This window comes from Ambystoma mexicanum, chromosome 13 (genome assembly GCF_040938575.1).
Source record: "Ambystoma mexicanum isolate Mex_15411 chromosome 13, UKY_AmexF1_1, whole genome shotgun sequence".
NCBI classification, from domain to species: Eukaryota; Metazoa; Chordata; class Amphibia; order Caudata; family Ambystomatidae; genus Ambystoma; species Ambystoma mexicanum.
In genome coordinates this window covers 802,135,447-802,157,527 of record NC_090938.1, presented here as the reverse complement: position 1 = coordinate 802,157,527, position 22,081 = coordinate 802,135,447, and the positions used below count along the sequence as shown (strand labels likewise).

At 49.2% G+C, this 22,081-nt stretch overlaps 1 protein-coding gene across 3 annotated transcripts in view; it reads right to left on the bottom strand.

The window, feature by feature from the left end:
- DAXX (death domain associated protein) overlaps window positions 1-22,081 on the bottom strand; it is a 281,310-nt gene that overhangs the window by 59,131 nt on the left and 200,098 nt on the right. For all 3 annotated transcript variants that reach the window (XM_069635217.1, XM_069635216.1, XM_069635218.1), the window contains exon 6: window positions 16,768-18,997. In XM_069635217.1, coding sequence (XP_069491318.1) covers window positions 16,768-18,997 — 2,230 coding nt within the window. The remainder of the gene's footprint in view (window positions 1-16,767; window positions 18,998-22,081) is intronic.

Genomic DNA, 22,081 nt, shown 5'->3' with positions numbered 1-22,081 from the left:
CTGGATGGCCGACGGTACATTTTCACCACCCAACCACGAAGGATAAACATTCTACCCCTCTTCCCTTTTCTGATACGAGCACCTTTACAGACCACGAAAGACAAACACCAGAGCGGTTTACCTGACCTGTCCCAACACAAGGATCAGGCAATTGACCAGAATATATCACTATCACACACACACACACACACACACACACACACTTCTGATGGCCCTTCCCCACAGGGATAAAAGGTGGAGCACAATAGGAGCAAGAGAGACCGCACGACGAGAGAGCAAAGCCAGCACGGCAGTTCAAAGAGAAAGGCGGCCGCAACCTAAAGGGTGGCAAGGAGGGACGCGATCTTGCCCTTTCCAACACAGGCTTGCGCAACCTCTGAGGAAGGAATCGTAAGACTGCAAACAATAGCCGACATGAGTTGCAGCAGATGTCAACGGTAAACAGGGCCCGCCTCTGCTGATAACCAAGCCAGGAAGAGACACTTGCCACCGTGGTACCCAAACAGCTAATTTAAGAAAGTACAAAAGAACCAAGTACGATGGGGGGGAAAACCAGCTACCAAAGAGTCAGGCACCTAGTGGGTGCTCACTCGGGAACCGCTGGGCAAAAAAACTACTGTTACCAAAAGGCCTTGGGAGAAGCGCGAGAAAGGGGTCAAAGTGGTGACTGTTCGGTAAGAATTGATGCAGTCACACTGTGTGAGACTACACAAAATGTATCTGCTTGGTATTAGGTAGGTAACCCGCCTTTTGGTATAGGTCTATTACACATGTTGGTAGAGTGACTGAGCAGCCAGGCTATGTACAAATGAAATCACAAGTAGCCAAGTAACACTTACACTGAAGGTTTCTGTTGTAAATAGTTAACATCAATTTTTAAATAAACGTTCTTTAAAAAGGCAATTTGTGTAACAATGTAAATGCACTTTAAAAGTACTTTTCAGAATCAAAACAAGTCAGTGGATTATCTTTGGATATGCTTCTTAGACCATTCCTACACCCGGAGGTGACTTTATGTATAAGGACAGTAATGGCATTTATAGATCACACTGGTTATACTTTGCAGATTCTGAGGTTGCAGAAAGGAAAAAGGTTAAACAGTTTCTCATTATACGTGAGGACAACTAAATCTTCCAATGAAATCTAGACCAGCCTTTCCCAGCAGTAACAGTTCACAACAAGCTACCACCTATGAGGGACGAATAATATCAAAGTCAATGGACTAGAAGAGTCTTCTGGGAGCCAGGACAGCCAAAGTCAATTGGAACACAGTCTATGGAGCTGAGGCACTTCTTAGATCAGACAGTCTTGCATTAAGTTAGAGAGTTTGTAGAAAATCCCTTGTAGGGTCACAAGCTGTGAAAAGAAAGTTGGACTCAACTCTAAAAGTAAACTAATTCTATTCCCAACTGAGAAAAGCAGAGCTAAAAAGGCAATGAGCCTTAACAGTACCTCTGGTTTGAAGAACAACTGTCCAGCTGGATTCTGTCTTGCTACAGCGGTGCAGACCTGGTGTTCCTGAGCCTGAGTAGTGGGGACTAGGGGAGGATGTCTGGAAGGCTCATGCGGCGGTACTTGGAAGGTCATGGGCAGCTGCTGGCTTTTTTCGGTTCAGCAGCACTTTGCGGTTTCAGAGATTAGCAAACAGCACCATTGCGGATCTTGGTTACCAGTTGGGCATCCTTCACTCCTTGGGTTCTGCACTCTGGTGAGGGGACTCAGGATCTGGTCGTCCTGCTCGGGAGGGTCCTTTGGAGACTCCTGGAGCTTCTAGAAGGATTAGTTACTGCATCAGACATTTCACTAGACTACAGATTGCTCGACCCCTGGCATTTGGTCCTTAGCAGCAGCAAATAAGTACAGCCAGTCGGGGAAGGTGGTCCAGTGGAGTTCGTCTCAGGGTTAGTTGGTCCCACTAACCCAAGGGGAGAAGTTGTTCCATCCAGAGCTTCTCTGTCCAGGTGATAAAGGAGTTCAGCACAGCAACAGGGCTTCACCGGGCAATTCAAAGGTCCAGGAGGATGCAGCAAGCTTTGTTCACAGATTCTTCGTCGGGAGTTTCTCCCAGTGGTTGACTGCCTCTAGTTGCAAAACCCTCACCTTTTAAGCAGGTTTCTCCCATTCATGCACATGCTAGGCTGTCAATCACACAGCCAGCCAATAAGGAATAGTTGAATTCAGGCATTCCTAGAGACAAAGGATAGGGGAGTTTCGGGAACCTCCTTCACATCCTGCCCTTCCACACACACTGGAGCCAAAGGCGGGTTTCAGAGCGGAATGAAGCCCACTAATGGCAAGACAAACAAAGGGCTCAAATCTCTCTCAATGCACATGATTAAAGCCCAAGAAAGACCTCACAAACAGAAAATGGCAACAACAAAAAAGAAGTCGGGGGCCATTTTGACAAAATGGTCACCAATGAGTGCTGTACTGCATCTGAGGGTTCAGCCTGCGGTAGGAACGCACAATGGTAGGAAATATTAAACATCTGCCACCACCCATTTAAATTAGTGAGAGTAACAAAAATGTTACATGAGAGAGTAGGCTAAGGGGCTTCTAGGTAACCCCCCCAGCACTCTACATAAGATGGTGTGTGCTGGATCTACAAAGAAAAAAGGCCAGTAAAGTCGATTTCACTTTACTATTCTTGGGAACTGTAGTTCACACAAGAAAATGTATTTTAACATTATGAGAAATCTAAAAGGGATTTCTCTGTGACACTTGGTGTTACCATACAAAAAGTAGATGCCTATGGAGTTTGTCAGACTCCAAAAACAGTGAAAACACAATCCAAATCAGGTCAAACACACACGGGAGTGAGAAAAAGGTCTCACTCACTCTAGGGTTAAAATTAAAAAGTCCTAACGTCCAGCAAAAGAGCTGGGGGTCTCTAAGGTTTAAGGGAATTAGCTCAGAAATTAGAATTCTCCCTAACAGTCATACAGGGGTCTAGCAAAATCCTCTGTACAGTCGAAAGTCTTTGACCGGCATATGATTGTAAAGCTAATTGAAGTGAATCCTGCATTGTAAAAACTGATGAAGGAATTGTGTGATTGGCAACGTTGGCAAGAGTGAACCCGCCGGAGGGATGCCGATGAAAAGGTGGCAAAGCCTGACGTCCCAATGAATAGTGTCTTCACAAGAGCGAGCCTGGCAGAGGGATGCCCACAGGGACCCATTTAAAAAGACATTAAGACTTGTGAATGTCAGAGGAGATTGTGTTGAGAAGCCATAGTGAACCCGACAGAGGGTCTGAGCCCAGAAGAGGGGGGGACGGAGGGGTGAAAAGGCATCACCCAGCATACAGCAGAAAATGAAATTTTTGTTAATTATTTTGGATACATCAGGTCCTCTGAGGCAAGAAACTTTTTGTAGAAAGGAGACAACCACTAAGGCCCGGATTGCTGAGAGCAGAACCGTTGGCACGCGCTGGAAAAACTTGCTGTGCTCCAGAATCTCACCTTGTCCTGTGCTCAAAATGCATGGAAGGGAGACCCCCGGCTACCACGTCCTGACTTACTATTTACATACACTTCTTTCTGTTTTATGAACATTATCCCACACTTTCTATTTAGCGCAATGATTGGCAATAGGTTTTTCTTAGCATATGCCCTTTTATTTGACAAGATGCCACCAGGACTGCCTTATTATTTGACTGTCTTAGCTTGCTCCCATCTTAGAGTAGGTTTAGATTAGGCGTTTTTCCAACCTTCCTATACAGTTTAATAAGCACCCGTGAACTGCGTTCACTTGGGTCTGTCTTTACTGTTGCCACCATGAGTTCCTTTCAGTGTGCCTATGCCGTTCTGCCTTTCTATGCATTACCATAACCCTTCTCCTTAATGAATTTGTGCTTTTGGTAACTTTGAATCCTGGTGTGTTTTTAACAACTCTACACCCCCATTTTTGGTGTTTCTATTGCATCTGTTTTCTCGCTTTTTGCTACTAGGCCGCCTTTTGAGAGTGTTTGTGCTGTGCAGTCTCTCCTATCTTCCATCCTTATCTCTCTGCCACCCCTATGGAATTCACCATCTCACCCATGTATTTTAACTGCTAAACTATCACCTATCCTCATTCTCTCACGAACTCTGGAAGGACACAGCCAACATGGGAAATCTTGGGCCACTCATTGACCCTGGACTACATCTACGTATCCGCTAACAACCTGCCCCTGGCTGTCAATTTCAAGGTGATTAAGAAATTACAGTGACCATCATCTCCTCCTTCTGACATAGAAAGCAGCAAGTAGAAACATCCAGGTTTATAAACCTCAATCCGATGGAATCTTGTAATGGAGGAACACGCCTTAGACTGACAGCTGTAAAGATAGGGTCTTTGACATCAACCTTTGGCACATCTCCCTCGACAGTTGAATATTCACCTTTGCTGGAGGAGTTTTGCTCGCAAACTAAAAACAGAGGTACTTTATTAAAGGCCACTAAACAATGTTTCGATCCAGTTTTGTTGACCAAGAAGATTATTTTGAAGCAAAATCGTGTCGCTAAGAAATTAGGTCTGTGAAAAGACTTTGTTGAAGCTAAACTGGTACGGTCAAGCTACAAAAATTGGTTGCATACATCAAACTATCAGAGATACCAGAATGATGCAGAGGCCATGCTGAAAGCCTTGGCTGATAAGGGCCTGAGTGAATTCTGGTCTCTGATAAAACTGGATGATTGCTCTCCAACTAGTGATCAGTCAAATCCAATAAGTGAGGAGAAGTGGATCACTTTGGAAAACTGTTTGCGACCAAGGATTTCGGAGTGAAGGGGTTACCCCTGCAGATTACTGGTCCATGGGTCACGAATAAGGATCGTGAAGAAATCGTAGACCGAATAAGGAGATTAAAGGTTTCTCGAGCACCAGGCCCAGAATGGTTAAACTCCATGCTGAAGGAGTACCCAGGAGGACTGGGCAGTTTTCATATCCATCTTGTTCAAACAAATCTCCACATCCCATCAAGTGCCCCGCTCATGGAGGAGAGCGATCATGGTTCTGATTTACCAGAAAGGTGATCAGCATGATCCAAAGAACTATTGCCTGATCGCTCTCCTCGATGTAATTGGTAAGCTATACAGCTCTATCATTCTGGACCATCTTTATAACTGGTGCCAATTAACCAGGTTACTCACCGTAGTGACCACCTTACTCCTAAGTCCATAGTCCCCTTTCCGCCATACTTAGACATCTCTCCGTCCTGTGGGACGGGACCGGAGCACTTTGTAAAAAGCATCCCAAAACTTTCCCAAAATGTGTCCTTCCTCTCTTTATTAGGTCCCATGGCGGGTGCGGATTACGAGCCGGAGGGTAGAGGCGTGTCAAACCAGCAAAATGCCTCTTCACTACTGGGTTAGAGAATAAGAACACAGGTCTGTAGAAAGGTAAGCGGAAACTGTTGAGATAAGTCCCGCATGACAGAACATGAACCCCTGACTCTGCTAGGGAGGACACGAAGGACAGCACTGTGTCAATCGTGGCCACCCTCGGATCCAACTTCTTCTCCAAACACCAATGACAGAACCTGAGCCATTTACTCCTGTATTGAGATCTGGTTGAGGGTTTCCTGGCTGCCTGGATAATGCACATGTTATCCGCAGACAAACTCAGATGCTCTAAAGACTTGCTCAGGCACCATGCCGCCAAGCTGAACGATTGTGGGGAGGGGTGCCATATCTGTTCCCCTGGTGAAGATCGGGAGTTGCTGGTAACCTGATCGGCGGATACAGCAACAGGTGTTGAAGTTCTGAGAAGCAAAACCTGGCCGGCCACCAGGGGGCTATCAGTAAAAGGGAACAGTTCACAGAGTTCTTCAGCTTCCAAATTGCCCGATGAACTAGAGGCAGAGGCGGGAAGGCGTAAGCTCTCATGTTGTGCCATGGAATCTCGAGAGCGTCCCCCAGAGAGGAGGCTCCCAGCCCCCCTCTGGAGGCATACTGAGGAAGTTTCTTGTTCACCGCTGTGGCTAAGAGGTCCACCTCCGGTGTGCCCCAACGCGAGAAAATCCATGCTAGGACCTCCGCCTTCAACTCCCACTCGTAGCTGACCACTGTCCGCCGGCTGAGGGCATCCGCTGTGACATTCAGCTGGCCCAGGATGTACACTGCAGACACCATGAAGCACGGCCCACTCCCAAATCTGGATGGACAGGTCCACGGGGGTGAGGAGGGACTTTGTTCCCCCTTGCTTGTTTATGTAATACATTGACACCACATTGTCCGTTCTTATGCGGACCACCTTGTTGGCAATGAGCGGTCTGAACGCCCTGAGTGCTAGGAAGATCGCCAGAAGCTCAAATGATTTATGTGCAGGAGCTTGTCCTGAGGCGACCAGAGGTCCGAGACCTGAAGAAGATCTAACGTCGCACCCCACCCGAGGAGGGAGGAGTCAGTCGTTATCGTCACTGTGGGGACCGGGTCCTGAAACCCCGCGCCCCAGACAGATTGCTGAGAGATGACCACCAATCCAGGTCCACACTCATGGAATCTGGAATCATCATCCGCATGGAATCCGGATGCACTGCCTGACGCCATGAATTCCGAAGAGCCATCTGGGTCCGTCTCATTTTGAGAGGAGCAACAGGAAGAGCCAGTACACGCGAGGCCATGAGGCCCAGAAGCCTCTGGAACCACCAGGCCGACATGCTCTCCGACTGCGCAAACATCTGTCACGTGGACAACAGATCCGCCATTCTGTCCCCGGTCAGATACACTCTGCAGTCGATTGTGTTCCAACGAAAACCCAGGAAGATCAGGTCCTGTGAGACCGTCATGGAGGATTTCCGCCAGTTCACCAACAGCCCAAGATGGAACAGGAGCTGAAGGAGACTGGAGGTTGCCCGCTGCTGCCAACGGACAAGGGCTGCATAAGAGCCAGTCGTCCAAATAAGGATACGCATGGATACCCTGGAGATGAAGGATATGCATGTACGCATCCTGAAGATCCACAACGTTGAGCCAATCGCCCATCTGCAAAGAGGAGCGTATCTGGCTGGGCGTAATCATCTTGAATTTCTCTTAGGGTAGGAAAAGATTGAACTGGGAAAGGTCTAGGATGGTGCGCAGGCCAGCCTGGTTAGGTTTGGGCACCGTAAACAGCCGGGAGTAGAAGCCCTCCCCTCGCTCCCCCAAGGGGAACGGGTTCCACAGCTCTGAGGTCCAGAAGTTTCTGAACCTCAGCCTTGAGGGAGGGTGAGCCCGACAGCTGAAAAGGAGGGTTGAGGGATGGGGTAGGGGTTAAAAGTAAGCGGAAGCCCGCTCGAGCGGCTGACAAGACCCATCTGTCTTCTATGATGGTCTGCCACGCATCACAATGAGACGCAATGCGTCCTCCCACCGGGGTCTCGTGCGAGCGCGGAAAACCCTCATTTGGCAGGCTTATTGGTGGCAGTGCCACCTGAACCCGATGAGGAGCGGGAGAAAAACCGCGTACGCTGTTGTCTACGGCGGTTATTCCCCGCAGGAGTATCCACTCTGCGAGATTTGCGGTCGAGGAAGCCCCTAAAACCAGAGGAAGGTCGAGTTTGTGACAACAGTCTCTGGGATTTGAAAGGAGCTTTAACCAGAACAGAATGATTTAGCCGTCTGAGTGCTATCCTTGGTTTTGGTGAGCTCTACATCAGTAGAAGAATGAAAAAGCTCCTTACCATCGAATGGAAGGTCCAACACCTTGTCTTGCACTTCCTTAGAAAATTTAGTGGCATGCAGCTACGCCTGTCATGAGGTATCAACCCCAAGCATCAAGCCCCGAGCCGAGGCGTCTACGTGATGAGCCACAGCCTCCAGGAGAACCTGGGCCAAGACCCTGGCATCGGAAAGGTCTCCTTTGAAGTCTTCCAACCTCGACCGGAATGTGCTCCTCAAACTCCGACAGACCTTTCCACATCCGCATGTTAGCTCCCGCCAATATCAATTCGGCGTAGGCCTGCCTGAGCTGCATGGGGGAGTTGGCGAAGATTTTCCTCCCGAGGGAGTCAAGGAGCTTGTCCTCCTTTCCCAGAACCTGAGTAGCTGTCGTGGAAGAGGATGCTGCAGGCCTGGACTGCAAAATGGCCGCAGCCACCACTGTGGAGGAGGGAGGCGGACAAGACAGGGCCACTTCTTCCGAAGAATGCAGCCTGTACCTCGCGTCAATCCTTTTATTTACAAAAAGATTGTGTGGCTTTTCCCAGACTCTTCGGACCTCGGCCAGAACGTCGTCCTGCAGGAACAGGCCGGTAAGCTCCAAGGGAGACAGGGTGATCGCCACAGAAAGCACGCCCTCCTGCGGAGCGGGTGCCTCGGGCACCGGAACATCTAAGAAACTCATCATGTCCAGTACCCAGTCATGAAAGGCTCTGATAGAGTGGGGGTGGTCCTCGTTGTCCTGATCGCCTTGAGGGTCATCTGACAGGTCAGGATCCTGCTGAGCCGTGTCAGGCACTGCCTTGTCCACAGGGGACAATGGAGGTAAAAGCGGAAGAGCAGGGGGGGGGGGCACCACGGGCAAGGGAGGCGCCGGCGGAATCACCGGAGAAACAAGTGGAGCCGGAGGCTCCGGTGGACGTATCTACTTGAAAAGCCCTTTGAAATATTCCCTCATTGTTTCGGGACCCGTGGAGGCCTCTCATGAGGTGGACAAATCCAGGGACGTAACGGGGAAGGGTGCCACACCGGGCCCTCCACCGACGTATCCACATAAATCAAAGGAGCCGCGCCCGCGAGCAACGCAACATTGTGCGGAAGAGGCATCCAGGCGTTCCAATCATAAACATTCTGGTAAGGATGCGCACAAGCGACCTTAGGTTCACCCAAGAGAGCGAACCCTACACCAGAAGCCGATGGCGTAGTTGTAGGGGTAGCACATAAAATGGCTGCCGTGGTGGGAACGGGCGCCATTTTGTCCTCATCTGAGCGGAACTGCGGCACGTGAGGAAGTGAGGCAGGGGTCCCCGTTGATGGATCAGGGGTCTTAATCTTAGCCTTAACATAAGGAACCTCGGCCGAGTCGGTACTATGAGGCCTGGAATGTTTTTGTTACATACCAACCGCCAACTGAGCCTTCGAAGGAAGGACCTTGGCACTGCCGGTAAAAGAAGAAATTTGCTTCTTTGCCCCCTCAACAGATCTGGTGTCACCACAAGAGCGGGAACGGTGCGCTTTCACCGGCAAAGCCTTGTCCGGCCTCTCAGAACTGTTGGTAGCTTTAGCCTCTGTACGAGGTACCTCGGACCCAGGCCCGGTAACAGCCTTTTCTGCGCGGGCCTCGAACATCTGTTCGGTAACTGCAAGCCCAGCCAAGGCCTCGGGGCGCACCCTTGTTTTGTTTTTGAAGGAAGCCGACAGAGGCCTCAGAGCGAACTCCGGTACCCCACGACTCAGTAGAACTGGGTCTACAAACAGCCCCCACAGGAGGGGCCTCGGAGCGTACTCCAGTGTTCACAGGCCCCTTACGGAGACCCTCGGAGAAAACTCCAGTATAATTATTAGGCCCAACAGGCACCTCAGGGCGAACCCCGGTAACAGAGCGATCAACGGCCCTCCCAGACCGAGAGGAACCCGGGAAGGAATCCCCCTTGGCAGGGGTGCTCTGAAAAGTAAAGAACTTACCGGGCGTTTTTTCTTCTCGTCGATGAACGCCTGAAAATGCGAAGAATGAGTTTGTCGGAACACCTCCTCCCACCGCTCCAACTGGCGTTGAAGTGCCCGGACCGAAAGGGAGTCACAGTAAAAACAGGAGTCCCAACGGTGTTCCAGACCCAAACACTCTAAACAAAGAGGATGGGGATCCGCCCTCGCGAAGCGACGGTGACACAATGAACAATCTGGAAATTCTAATTTCAAAGACATAGAAAGACTAGTAAACTAACGCTAGCGAGAGCCAGAGAGGAAAAAAAGGGAAACAAATCTTCTGAGGATGCAAGTGCGTCCAGCCCGGATCGAGCGGAGAAAAGGACTGGTGGGCGATGCATGGGGCGGAGCCAAGGTGGTCGGGGTTATGGCCGCATACAGTGCCCCGTGCAGGAAAGAGGGACACATTTTTGAAAACAATGTGTATGCTTTTTACAAAGAGCTCCGGTCCCGTCGCACAGTACGGAGAGATGTCCCACAAGTATGGAGGAAAGGGGACGGGACGTAGGAGTAAAAGTATTTGCACTTATTTTTACAACATTATAAATCCAGCAGTTTGAAAGTCTGCACCCTTCTCGTTGCACCCTGGTACCTATACATGGAAAATGCAAAAAACAGCAGTAAACGCTGTTAAGACGGATTTCTGAACTCTGTCCTGGTGGCGCAGAAGTTCAGAAGGCCAACCTAATTACTTGGAACAGGGTAACCTCTGGACAAGCCAGACCAATCAAGGTAGCGATCGCGGCGGTCAAGACTAGGTCTCAAGAGGGGTGAGGGTGACTGAAAGCCCGCAATGAGCACACAAAGCAAGAGCGCTTACAAACTACTCCAAACAGTTGTTTATATCAAAAATAGATACACATTTATTATAAGGCCTTGAAACTAATAACCACAGTAAAAGCAGCAACATACAACGATATTAAACCAACACATACACTATCCACCCAATATATATACAGAATACACAGTTTCACAGCATTAGCAGCACGAAATATGTTATCCACCTGCAGGGGAAGGAAAACAGGCAGTGCGAACCAATGCGTGTGATATGTCCGCCTTCTGAGGCCCCTAACTGGATGGTAGTCCAATCCCTACGAAGAGTGGAGCCTAGCGCTCAAAAGTACCTGCACACGCCGGTGCCAATGGGCAGAAGGTGAAGCTCTTCGGAGGACGTTGGACAGCTCTGTAGGGTGCCCTAATGAAGGAGAACACGGTCCGCGACTCTAGCGCAGCCTCCACTGTGAGGCAGAAGCAGGGCGCGAGTCCGGACAAGGGGTGCTGTATTTACAGCGGGGAAAAGCAAGGGGCACTGCAGGAGGGCGACCAGATCCTAGCTAATCTACTCACCGGTCCCCGAAGCAAGCAGGCCCGAGCTTCTCCTCGATAGATGCAGCTTCTGGCAGGTTCTGAAGAGCAGGGAACGTCTCGTCGTCGTGCAGAGTAAAAAGACGTCCCGATCGAAGAAACAAGCACAGTTTTGTCGCCACGGCAGGGCAACGGAACGGCCGGGTGTATTCAAGCCAAACGAGCACCGCTCACCTCTAGCTTAGGGTTGCTAAGCAAACGAAGCGTGTGAGCGTGCCCCGGACTCAGAATACCACCCAACCTGTCGGCGATTACAGAGCAGGACTCCTTAGTAAGCTGGTCAGTCAACTGGATGGCCCAGAGACACTTCCGAAGGCTTACGGCAGGAGTTGATGAAGGTGCCGGGAATAGCTGGTCCTGCTATTCCAATAGGTCGAAGCGCCAGTACAGGCCTTCTTGTTCGATCTTAGGTGGAAAGGGCTTCACCGGACGACAGCAATGAGGAGCAGAAGTTCTTCAGGGGGTCACCAGCGATTCCTCGGTCCAGCCTCGTGTTCGCAGGATACTTGGCTCCTGTATCCCTGGGTTCGTAAGAACTCAGGAGATCGACATGGTAGTGGTGTTTCCAGCTCCCTCTTATCCACGGTTCCCTTCGCGCCAAAACGGAGGGGAGCCAATGGGAGATCCGCTCATCAACACACATACCATACGTGGACCAATCACGGACCACGGTGGTCCCAGGCATTCACACCACCCTAGACTCTCTGGCACCCAGGATGTGTATTGGGACCAGACAGCCCAGCCCACATCCTGGGGGCACTCAAACGACATGTAGAAGCCCGCGAAAGCAACCGTGTTTCGCGGGAAACTACATGCCCAAATAAGGAAGGCCCCGGGTCGCCTGACCCGGGGGAAGGTAAAGGGAGCAAGACGGACAGTGGACGAGACAAAGGAGCCTCGTGGTCCGGCCATTTTGGGTAGCCGGGCCACCCTTTTGTGTTCGCGGCAAAAAGGTGCTCAGAACGGCAAAAGGAGCTCAAAATAAACCAAATGATCGCTGCCACCAGCCCAGTCCCTGAATGACTTGCACCGATCCAAAAACCATCCTAAAAGAGTGTCTAGGGTCTGTAGAAGGCTAGAGACCCAAGAGAGCTGTAACTTAGCTTACAGTGCCCTCTTGTGTCGTGTTGCACTAAAATGGCGACACGATAAAAGAAACTACGGGAAACAGCGTTCCCCGGTACTGACTGTCTTAAGGGCATGTCAGTTTCCCCGTAAGAAAGGAGCGAAAGCCCAGAGGAGTACGGCAGAAGGCTGCACTTCTCTGGCAAAGTCAAGAAACAGGTTGAAAACAATAGCAAAAAGTTTAGGGGTTGCCACATGGAAGGAAAGTTCCCTACAATAACGAAATCTTTCCTAACAAACGCCAAAATTATTGGCATTGCAAATACTGGTTATATTGACCCGCAGTTACCAATCCTTGTTCCCTGATCACAAAATGGCTGCAAAAGCATGAAGTCTTCTAAAATCGAAAAGGAGTTAGCGCCACCAAATGAGAACATCCACCGTGGCAGGTAAAGTTCTACAGTCGAGGGGTGTACAAATTGGCCACAAATAGCGAGGCACTCAAAACCAACCCATCAAAGTTGCAAAAGGGCAGGGAAAAGGGCACTGGAGTCTCCTTATAAGACATTTTTTAAACAAATTATGGATTGAAATGGTGCAAGTTTACAGCACTTTTTTACATTGGGTAAAAGGGCACACCATTTAAAACCAGTTATGTAACGTGAACACGAAAAAGCCCAATAGACGCAAGGTCTACAGCACACAGGAGCTTTTCACAACGCCTTTACCCACAATACATACCAGCACTATGAACGCAAAGCACTTCTTTGTAATACCTTTGACCAAAGTATATGTAATTGTTGACACTCTAAAACACTTCCTGATGTTGGTTGTCATCAATGCCTCTTTAATCCCTCGAGTGCCAAGGACAAGCTATCTCGTCCTTTTTGGCACTTCTGTTTGTGCGATCGATTGCACAAACTCCAAATCCAACCCCTGGGCTATGTGAGGATGTTCGCCATCCTTACGGATCGTGGTTGGATTTCCTTCCGAGACTCTCCCCTTTCCAACAACACCTTCATTGAATCATTGCTGGGTGTGGGTTGCTCGATCCGTACCCAGCAATGCCACTAGACCACCAGGTAACTCTTTGAAGCAGGGGGCGCTTACTATGTAAGCAGCCCCACCACAAAGCAAAGTATGTTTTGCACACCCTGGGGGCAGATGGGTACACTAATGATCCCATCTGCACCTAGGGAAGGGGCAAATCAAAATAAAAACATGCTTTTTTTCGGTGGGGCTGTTGTGGGGGCACACTAGGACGGCAGTCTCCCATGTGGGTCAACAATACCGAAAAACAGTGGCAGTCCCAGGGAGCCCCGGCAGGACCTCGACTTTTCCCGGAGGGAGAAGCTGCAGCGCAGGCCAGCCAGATCTCCAAGATAGTCGGAGGTAATGTCCTTGGGCGGCTGCGTCCCATATGAGGCGACCATCCCCAGGTGCAGCGGCTGCGCCAGGGAGCCCCGGCAGGTTCCCAGTCCTTTCCCAAAGGGAAAAGTTGTAATGCAGGCCAGCCAGAATTCCAGGATGGTCAGAGGTGAAGTCTCTGGCCTTGGGCACCTGTCTCCCATGTGGGTCGACCGTTCCCAAGTCCAGGCTCGGGCTGGGCTGCGTTAAAGATTTTCCCTCTGTGAAAGGCCCGGGACCTGGGCTTGGGGAAGGTCAACCCACATTCGAGACAGCTGCCCAAGGACAGGGACATCACCCTGCACATGCTGGAGCGCTGGCTGGCCTGTGTTGCTTCTCTCTCAGGGAATGGACGCGGAACCTGCCGGGGCTCCCTGGTACTGCCGTTGTGTTTGGGGACGGTAGACCCACATGGGAAACAAATGCCCAAGGCCGGGGGCATCACCCCTACCCGTCCTGGAGTTCTGGATGGGTTGCATTACAGTGTTTCCCCACCAGGTAGGCCCAGCTGTGTGCCAATCCCTTCCCTGCGGGAAAAGCTGTAATGCAGCCCAGCCAGAGCTGGGGGTGATATCCCTAGCCTTGGGTGGCTGTCTCCCATGTGAGTTGACCGTCCCCAAGCCCAGCAGTGGTTCCAGGAAGCCCCGGCATGGTCCCAGACCTTTCCCCGCAGGGAAAAGCTGTAATGCCGGCCAGCCAGAACTCCAGTATGGTCGAATGTGATGCGGCCAGCCTTCGGAGTCTGTCTCCTATGTGGGTTGACCGTCACCCAAGTCCAGCGACAGTCCCAGGGAGCCTCAATAGGGTCCCCGTCCTTTCCCAGAGGGAGAAGCTTTAACTCAACCCAGTCAGAGCTCCAGGGTTGTAGGGGGTCCTATTCCTGGCCTTGGGCGGCTGACTCCCTTGAGAGTTGAACGTCCCCCAAGCCCAGCAGTGGTTTCATGGAGGCCCGGGACATTCCCGGTCCTTTCCCGCAGGGAGCAACTAACGCGGGCCAGCCAGAGTACCAGGATGGTTGGTGGTCATGTCACTGGCCTTGGGCACCCGACTCCCATGTGAGTCGACCATCCCCAAGCACAGGGGCAGTGCCAGGGTATCTCGGCAGGGTCCCCATCCATTCTCAGAGTGAAATTCAGCAACGCAGCCCAGTCAGAGCTCCAGGATGGTCGGCGGTGATGTCAGAGGCCTTGGGCACCCGTCTCCAATGTGGATCGACCATCCCCAAGCCCAGCCTGAAGCTCCGGCTGGGCTACGTTACAGCCTTTCCCCTCCGGGAAGAATGGTGACCCCGCCAGAACTGCCAGTGGACTTTGAGACGGTCGACCCACATGGGAGACAGCCACCCAAGGCCAGGGACATCACCCCTGACAAATCCTGGAGCGCTGGCTGGGCTGCATTACAGAAATTACCTCCGGGAAGGGATGGGGACCCTGCCGGGGCTCCCTGGGACTACCGCTGTGCTTGGACATAACAAAATCGCCAAAAAAGGGCTTGGCACTGGGAGGGAAACCCATTGGCAGTTAAGAGGCTTAAGGTCTTTCCTGATGCAAGGGTTTAAAACTATATGTAAACATTGCCACTTATATTCAGGACACTGTTTCCCCAATGTATTGTCACCATGGCAGATTTTAATTTGCATGACGCTGGTGCCACCAATATGTGTCTGCATCACCAATTTAAATAACTCATGCTAGTGCCCAAAATCATCTTTGCCCCAGGTGCTCTTCCGTGAAACGCACCCACCTACACACATATATCCACACAGCCATGCACCAGAACTAGCAACTTGTTCTGGTAAACAACTGCACCTACTCGCAGGTACCCACAAATCAACTTACGAGACAGCTTGGCCTGGGTTCCTCTGCTGCTGCGACTACAGGAAAAATTCAGCCAAGCACAACTGAAGGTACCAGGGTGAAGATTCAGCGCCCTAGGCATGCAGACATTGTACATGTCCCAGACCATGAAATGTAATGCCTGAGGCTCCTAAATTGGCCATATTGAGGGGAGGAGAACTGATAACGGTCAGAGGTAAGTACTCTCTACTGTCTTTAAGAGCCAGTCACCCCTCCACCCCCACGCCCATGCTCCATGTTGGTCTTTTTCCTTGCATTTTCTTCTCTTTAAAATTTCCAATATAGGAAACTATGCTATAACGTTAACATACTTTCTCAAGGAATGCTATTAAAACTAAGACAGAAAGGCTGCATGAAATATTTTTAAGTATGAAATCATTTAATGTTATTTGAAAAAGCATCTGTGAATCATTCACAGAGGCACAGATACTTACAACCATAAATGAGGATGCCATGACCTTCCTCAAGCACAGCTTTTGCTATTTGTGTGGAATTTTAGCGCTTATAAGAAGCAGTTACTGGTATCAGATGGCATTTCTGGCTGCACTTGGCATATGATGGGAACACATGCAAAGCTATACTTTACATAGAACGAGGACAGACTACACTGAGCATTTGATGGCCTTGTTGGGTGCCTCTTGGAAAGACAGCATATGAAGTGGGGCATGTACCTGTGGGATTAAACATTAACATATGCTGAAGGCTAAGCACTGGGCAGAATACTTTGCCACAGTGACCTGTGGCATGTGTCACTTAAGTAAACAGTCTCTCAACTGGCGCAATGGCCACAACGCCCCAATACATGACTAGAGAAAACTGTAGTGAGTCACACAGCCAGCATAAATTGGAGGAACACTTGTGAGCAAGCACTGTAAAACCAAACTCAGTCACTGCTGAAAAAAGTATTTGAAGGTCTTTGCAGTTGAAGAGACTGACTCAATAGCACCCTTCTCTCCCCGCACCATTGTTGTGTATGAGCAAACAACGAGAACCCCAGCTCAGTACCCCCACTGTGTGAACAAACTGAAAAGGTAGTCGTGTTGCACAACCAGACATCCCTGCCATGGTCAAAGGCAAACATACTGATCTAGATAAAGAATTGCATGCACACATACTGTGTAAGGTCACTAAGAGAAGAGAGGCTCCCATATTGCATTTTATTCAGAGTACAGTAACACCTTCCCCACTGAGGAGGCTGGAAAGCGCACGTACACCAATCATGTGGCCAAAGGTGATTGTTTTCTGTAGAAATCAGACCTTCCCTACAGCCCTGAGAAGAAAAACTGATGCTCTTACATTGGTTTCTCAGTTTTCCAAGGAAAAGCAACAATCTTAAATGGCAACAAGCTCAGGCCAACTCTCACATGCTCTCTTTTCCAAAGAATGTAAATCAGACGTCTCAGTTCATGGTTAGCCACCTAACAGACCCCTTAACACCCGCACACGGTATACTAAAGAGTGCATGTTACCTGTTGTGGTAGCCTTCCTCTCTCCTCATCCTCTTAGGCTGATGTTTTCCTTGAGCAAAGGACCCTGCACGGCTTCCATTGACAGATGCCATGCTGTACTTCCTGCCATTTTCCTGAGATGCAGTATCAAACTTTGACTGCAATGTCCTGACAGTGTCAGCGAGTGTCCGTTTCCTTTTTAAAGGCGCTGCTGTAGGGTTCTCTGTTTTAACCGCAATCCTTGTAGCACAGGTCGACAGAGCAGGGTTTGGATGCAAGTCTTTGGAATCCAGGGAAACATTTTTCGCTTGCAAGCTCTCTGCTGGGGTTGGCAAAGTTTGCTCAATAAGCACACATTTATCCTGGGATGTTTTGAGGGAACCTTTGTGTTCAGCTGAGGTAACTTTGCAGGCACCAAGAGAGTGTGGTTTGTCTCCACATAATCTTGACTCTTGAGATGCTGTAATACCAGCACCATGTGAATTATGGGGCCCAGAGGATGCCATATCCTTTCCAGGATCAACTGAACAGTCGGATGATGCTGAAGACTTAGTCCTTGAACAAACCTTAGATTCTGCAAGCCCTGAGATGTGTCGTTTAAGCTTTGACCCTGATCGTCTCAGCGATTTAGAGGATGCAGGGGAGCCTGCTTGTGACACAGAACACCCCGAGGAGGATGCAAGAGATTCTAAAGCAGATGAAGAGGACTGAGACGATTCGGGAGAAGTAGTTCTAGACCTAGGGGAATTTAGTTGTGAAGCCTCATCAAGGCCTGGAGAAACAAGTCGAGGAGACACGGACTGACAGACCATAGGCCTTGGAGAGGCAGACTGGAAACCAGCAGGCTTTGGAGATGCAGTCTGATACAAAGAGGACTTCGATGATGCAATCGGAGGCGGAGCATTCGATGATGCAGGGTGCTGTGCACAAACAGATGAAGAATCTGGAGGTGCCCGAGAGGTGGTGGGAGAATCTGGGGGCTTTGGGAAGGAGACCGGAGAAACGAGGACTCTGGGGGATTGAGTCGGGGATGGTGACCCATTCAATTCTCGAGACGGTGGGGAAAAAGGCAGACAAGTAGATGCCATTTGGAGGTCCATCTCTGTTTGAGGCAACGCTAGATGATTTGGAGAAGATGAGACAGAGGGTCCAGAAATCTGCAAGTGAAGTGATGACTGGGTCTTCAAGGGTACTGGAGAAGCGGCTTGTGATCCACAGGCCTCCACAGATGAATCTTTGAGGGGTTCAGCGTTTCCCAATAGCAATCCAGGAGATTCAGGTTGTGGAGAGGACATTGAATGTGGCTCACATAACGCTGGAGAGGAAGCAGGTTTATGATGCACCATCTCAGAGGTAATACATGTAGCAGAAGACCCGGCTGTCCCTGCAGAAGACACAAGAGAAATTGGAGTGGATAATACAGGGTCACCGGCCGTTTGGCAGACACTTTCTAGATCACTGAAGGGCATCTCTAAAGAACTGCAAGTTTGAAAATTCACAGTTGCTGGAGTCTTGCTGGATTTTCGCAAATCTGACACAAGTTCTACAGAAGATTCAGACGGCACTGTGGCTCTTACTGGAGGACTATCAATTTTGGACGGTGGCTCATAGAAAGGTTCTATTTCAGAAGAAATCGCCTTCTTGACGGGGCGCTCATACTCGAGTATCACACTGTCGGCAGATTTGGAGGCTGCAGGCACAGAGTATTTTCCGGCATCAGGATTACTTCCACAATCCATTGCATCATGGTTCGCCATCCCACTAGATTTATTGCTGTCCTCCATTGAATCGTCTCTGCAATTGTTCACACCGATGCTGTGCCTTTTCTGTTTCAACAAGTTTATTGGTTTATTTTCAACCTGCATTGGATCTGGTTTCAGGACCTTCTTAGTGCCTTCCTCAAGCTCCTTTAGCTCCCCATTGTCTGCAGTCAATCGGGATCCTAGACTATCCTCTTTCAAGTCCTCCATTGGACCATTTTTGTGTTCTGTGGTCTTGTCAGGCATCTCGCTACTTTCAGGAGAAACTGGTTTGGAAAACCCCTTGGAGTCATCCTCTGGCTGCTTTGGATCCTCGCCGTTCTTTATATTGGCATCCTGGTCTTCATCCTCTTCCTCTTCCTCATCTTCATCGTCATCGTCCTCATCATCCTCGTCTTCAACTTCTTCTCCAGCAGAGGAGCATTGTGATGGCTCAGATCGATTGTCCATTCGCTGGTCGCTTTCAGTGATGTCTGGTGCAGGCTCTTCCTCTGTTGGAAACAAACCGCAAAAAAATGGTCATGAAAGCATTTACATGTCATCAAAAATGCATTTTGGGTGAGTAAATGGGGGTTGGAGGCAACCCTTATTTAGCTACAAGTTATTATACAAATGAGGACCAATCATCTCATACATTTCATGACAGAAATCCACTGAGTCCAGACAGGGGTGGCAAGAGAGGGTACCTTGTACATCCTCAGCCGTGGACAAGACATTGCACTTACCCGCAACCTGTAGCTTTTCAAACACTTTCTCACTGAATTGACATCTTCCATCTTTACACAAACAAAGCAAAATTCTTTGGACCCAATTTGTCAACACCTTACATCGATTTCCTATTTTTTCCTTGCGACTCTCACAGACCAAGTTCGCCAAGAGACGGATTCATTGTTAACCCTCAAGTTCACATCACAGAAGACCAAGCTAGCTGGAATATCGAACATTCCCTTAAGTCTACCGAGCCTTTCACTATCACAAAGTCTAAGGGACCAATTTATTCAATCCAACCCAACCCAACCTGATCAGGATCCTGCCTCGGTTCTGAAAAGTATGAGTGACTCAAGGTAATTACATAGGTACTCCTAGCATTAAATACAAATGGGTGAGGTTTGGCACAGGACTAGAGCATGTTGCGCAGCTGCATACATTTTCAAGAAAGATACTGACGCACTGCACGGGCCACCAATACTCCCCTACCAACCCTTCCATCAATTGAACAGCGTGGAACCCTAACATTCTATTTGCATGGAGAGAGGGGCTATGGCAAAAAGGGCAATAGGAATACAGTGTTCACTATGGTAACGTACCTAATCCTACGTTCTGTCCCCTTTTCTTCATATTAGTTTGTAAAACACCCTAAACTATGGCGGGTAGAAGAAAGCAACAACTGATCAGAAAGTTGTGCAGAACCACCTGTCTGAACTGGTTCTCGTGTCATGGAGTAATGTCGGCAAAATGCATGAGGCGTAAACCAAGTGGCCGACCTACATGTTTCTTATTGAGGAACATGTCGTTTAAAATCTACCAAAGGATTTTTTAAAAAAAATATTTGTTTAGTCCTTTTATTAACTTTTACAACAATTTTTCTTCATATGTTTTCTCTGCATCGTACATTTTTTCTTATTACATAATTTCCTGATAATTCATGCATCATTTCCATTACGTATAAAAAAATCTAAAATCATGTTTACATTTCATTATAATTACGCCAATACTTCACACAAAGCATGAGTATGCATTATCTCCTTTGGAACCAACCTTTCGTTGTATTTGTACATGTACGCAGACTCTATTTTTCACAGTTTCACTTCTATATTACACATCTCCTTTTCACATTTTTTTAGTTTCATTGGTAGAAGAGACATTCATTTTTTTCCCCCTGTGTTCAGGTAGAGATTTTTCTGGCTCCTTTTGCAGCGGCCCACATTTGTTACCTTTGACCTCATAGCATTGAAATAAACACTAGAGCTTTAGCCATATCGCTGCCCTGAGTCATTTTTCAGTATAACCCATAGAGCAACATTTACTGGTCCAAACTCAGCAATGCATTGTATTACACTAATTTTAGTTGGAGCTCCGCGTTGATGATACGCAAGAGCCTTGTCAGTGACAAAATCAACGTTACAATTGTCCCCCACATGCACCGGGTCCACAACCATTCTCCACCTTGTGTCGTGTTACTGGTGTTTTTTCCAAATATGATAATACGCTGTGTTTCAAAACACCTGCAGTAAATAAGATGCTTTAATGTTTCCTTAATTTACCAGGTTACTCACCGTAGTGACCACCTTACTCCTAGTCCATAGTCCCCTTTCCTCCATACTTCTCCGTCCTGTGGGACGGGATCGGAGCACTTTGTAAAAAGCATCCACATTTTTTTCAAAAATGTGTGTCTCCTCCCTTTCCTGCGCGGGGCCAGGCACGCGGCCGTAACCCCGCCCACCTTGGCTCCACCCCACGCATCGCCCATCAGGCCTTTTCTATCGCAGGGTCAAAGACCAATTAGCAATAACAGAGGAACCTTAGAGGGGACGGCGGGCGTATGGAGGAAAGGGGACTATGGACTAGGAGTAAGGTGGTCACTACGGTGAGTAACCTGGTAATAGTCCTACGTCCCGTCCTCTTTCCTCCATACTTATGGAAGATTCCCAAGCACTCCTTACAGGAACTATGGGTGGATGGAAATACCCCTTACTGAAACAGGTTCTTCAGCACATCCTGGCCGAACTGAGCGTCAGCTCTAGAGTTCATATCGAGGCAGTAATGCTTACAGAAAACAGATGGGGAGGCCCAAGTAGCCGCTTTAGCGATGGACTCCCAGGGAACATACTTCTGAAAAAGCAACGGTGGCTGCCTTGTCTCGCACCTGGTGTGCATGGATACCTTTAGGAGGTTTCAGGTTTTGGATTGTGAAAGAATCTGTGATACAGGTGGTAATCCATCTGGAAATAGATGCCTTAGACGCCAGCCTACCCTGAGGCTTACCGAAGGTCACAAACCGTTGGGAAGAGCTCCGAAGCTTGGAAATCCTGTCCAGGTAGAACCTAAAAGCTCTTCGGACATCCCAGCAGTGTAGAACCCTCCGAGGCAGGGTTCGGAAAAAAGACCGGAAGGGAAATAAACTGATTCAGATGGAATTCGGTCACTACCTTTGGTAGGAAAGTTGGGTTCGTCCGAAGGACTACCTTGTCCTTGTGAAAGACCAAGAAAGGGTGCTCCACCGACAATGGCTGGAGCTCGCTCACTCACTCACTCTCCTCGCTGACGTAACGGTTACCAGAAAGGACCCTTTCCAGGACACATACTTGAGGTCAACCGTAGCCATTGGCTCAAAGGGTGTATTGCACAGCGCCGTCAGGACTACATTTAGGTCCCAAGGTGGGTGCAGACCACGCACCGGAGGGTAGAGGAGTGTCAAGCCTGCAAAATGCCTCGTAACCACTGGGTTACGCAGAGAATAAGAGCGTTGGTCTATAGCAAGATAAACAGAAACCGCTGAAAGGTAAGTTCTGCATGACAGAACGTAAACACCCGACTCTGCTAGGGAGGACACGAAGGACAGCACCTTGTCAATC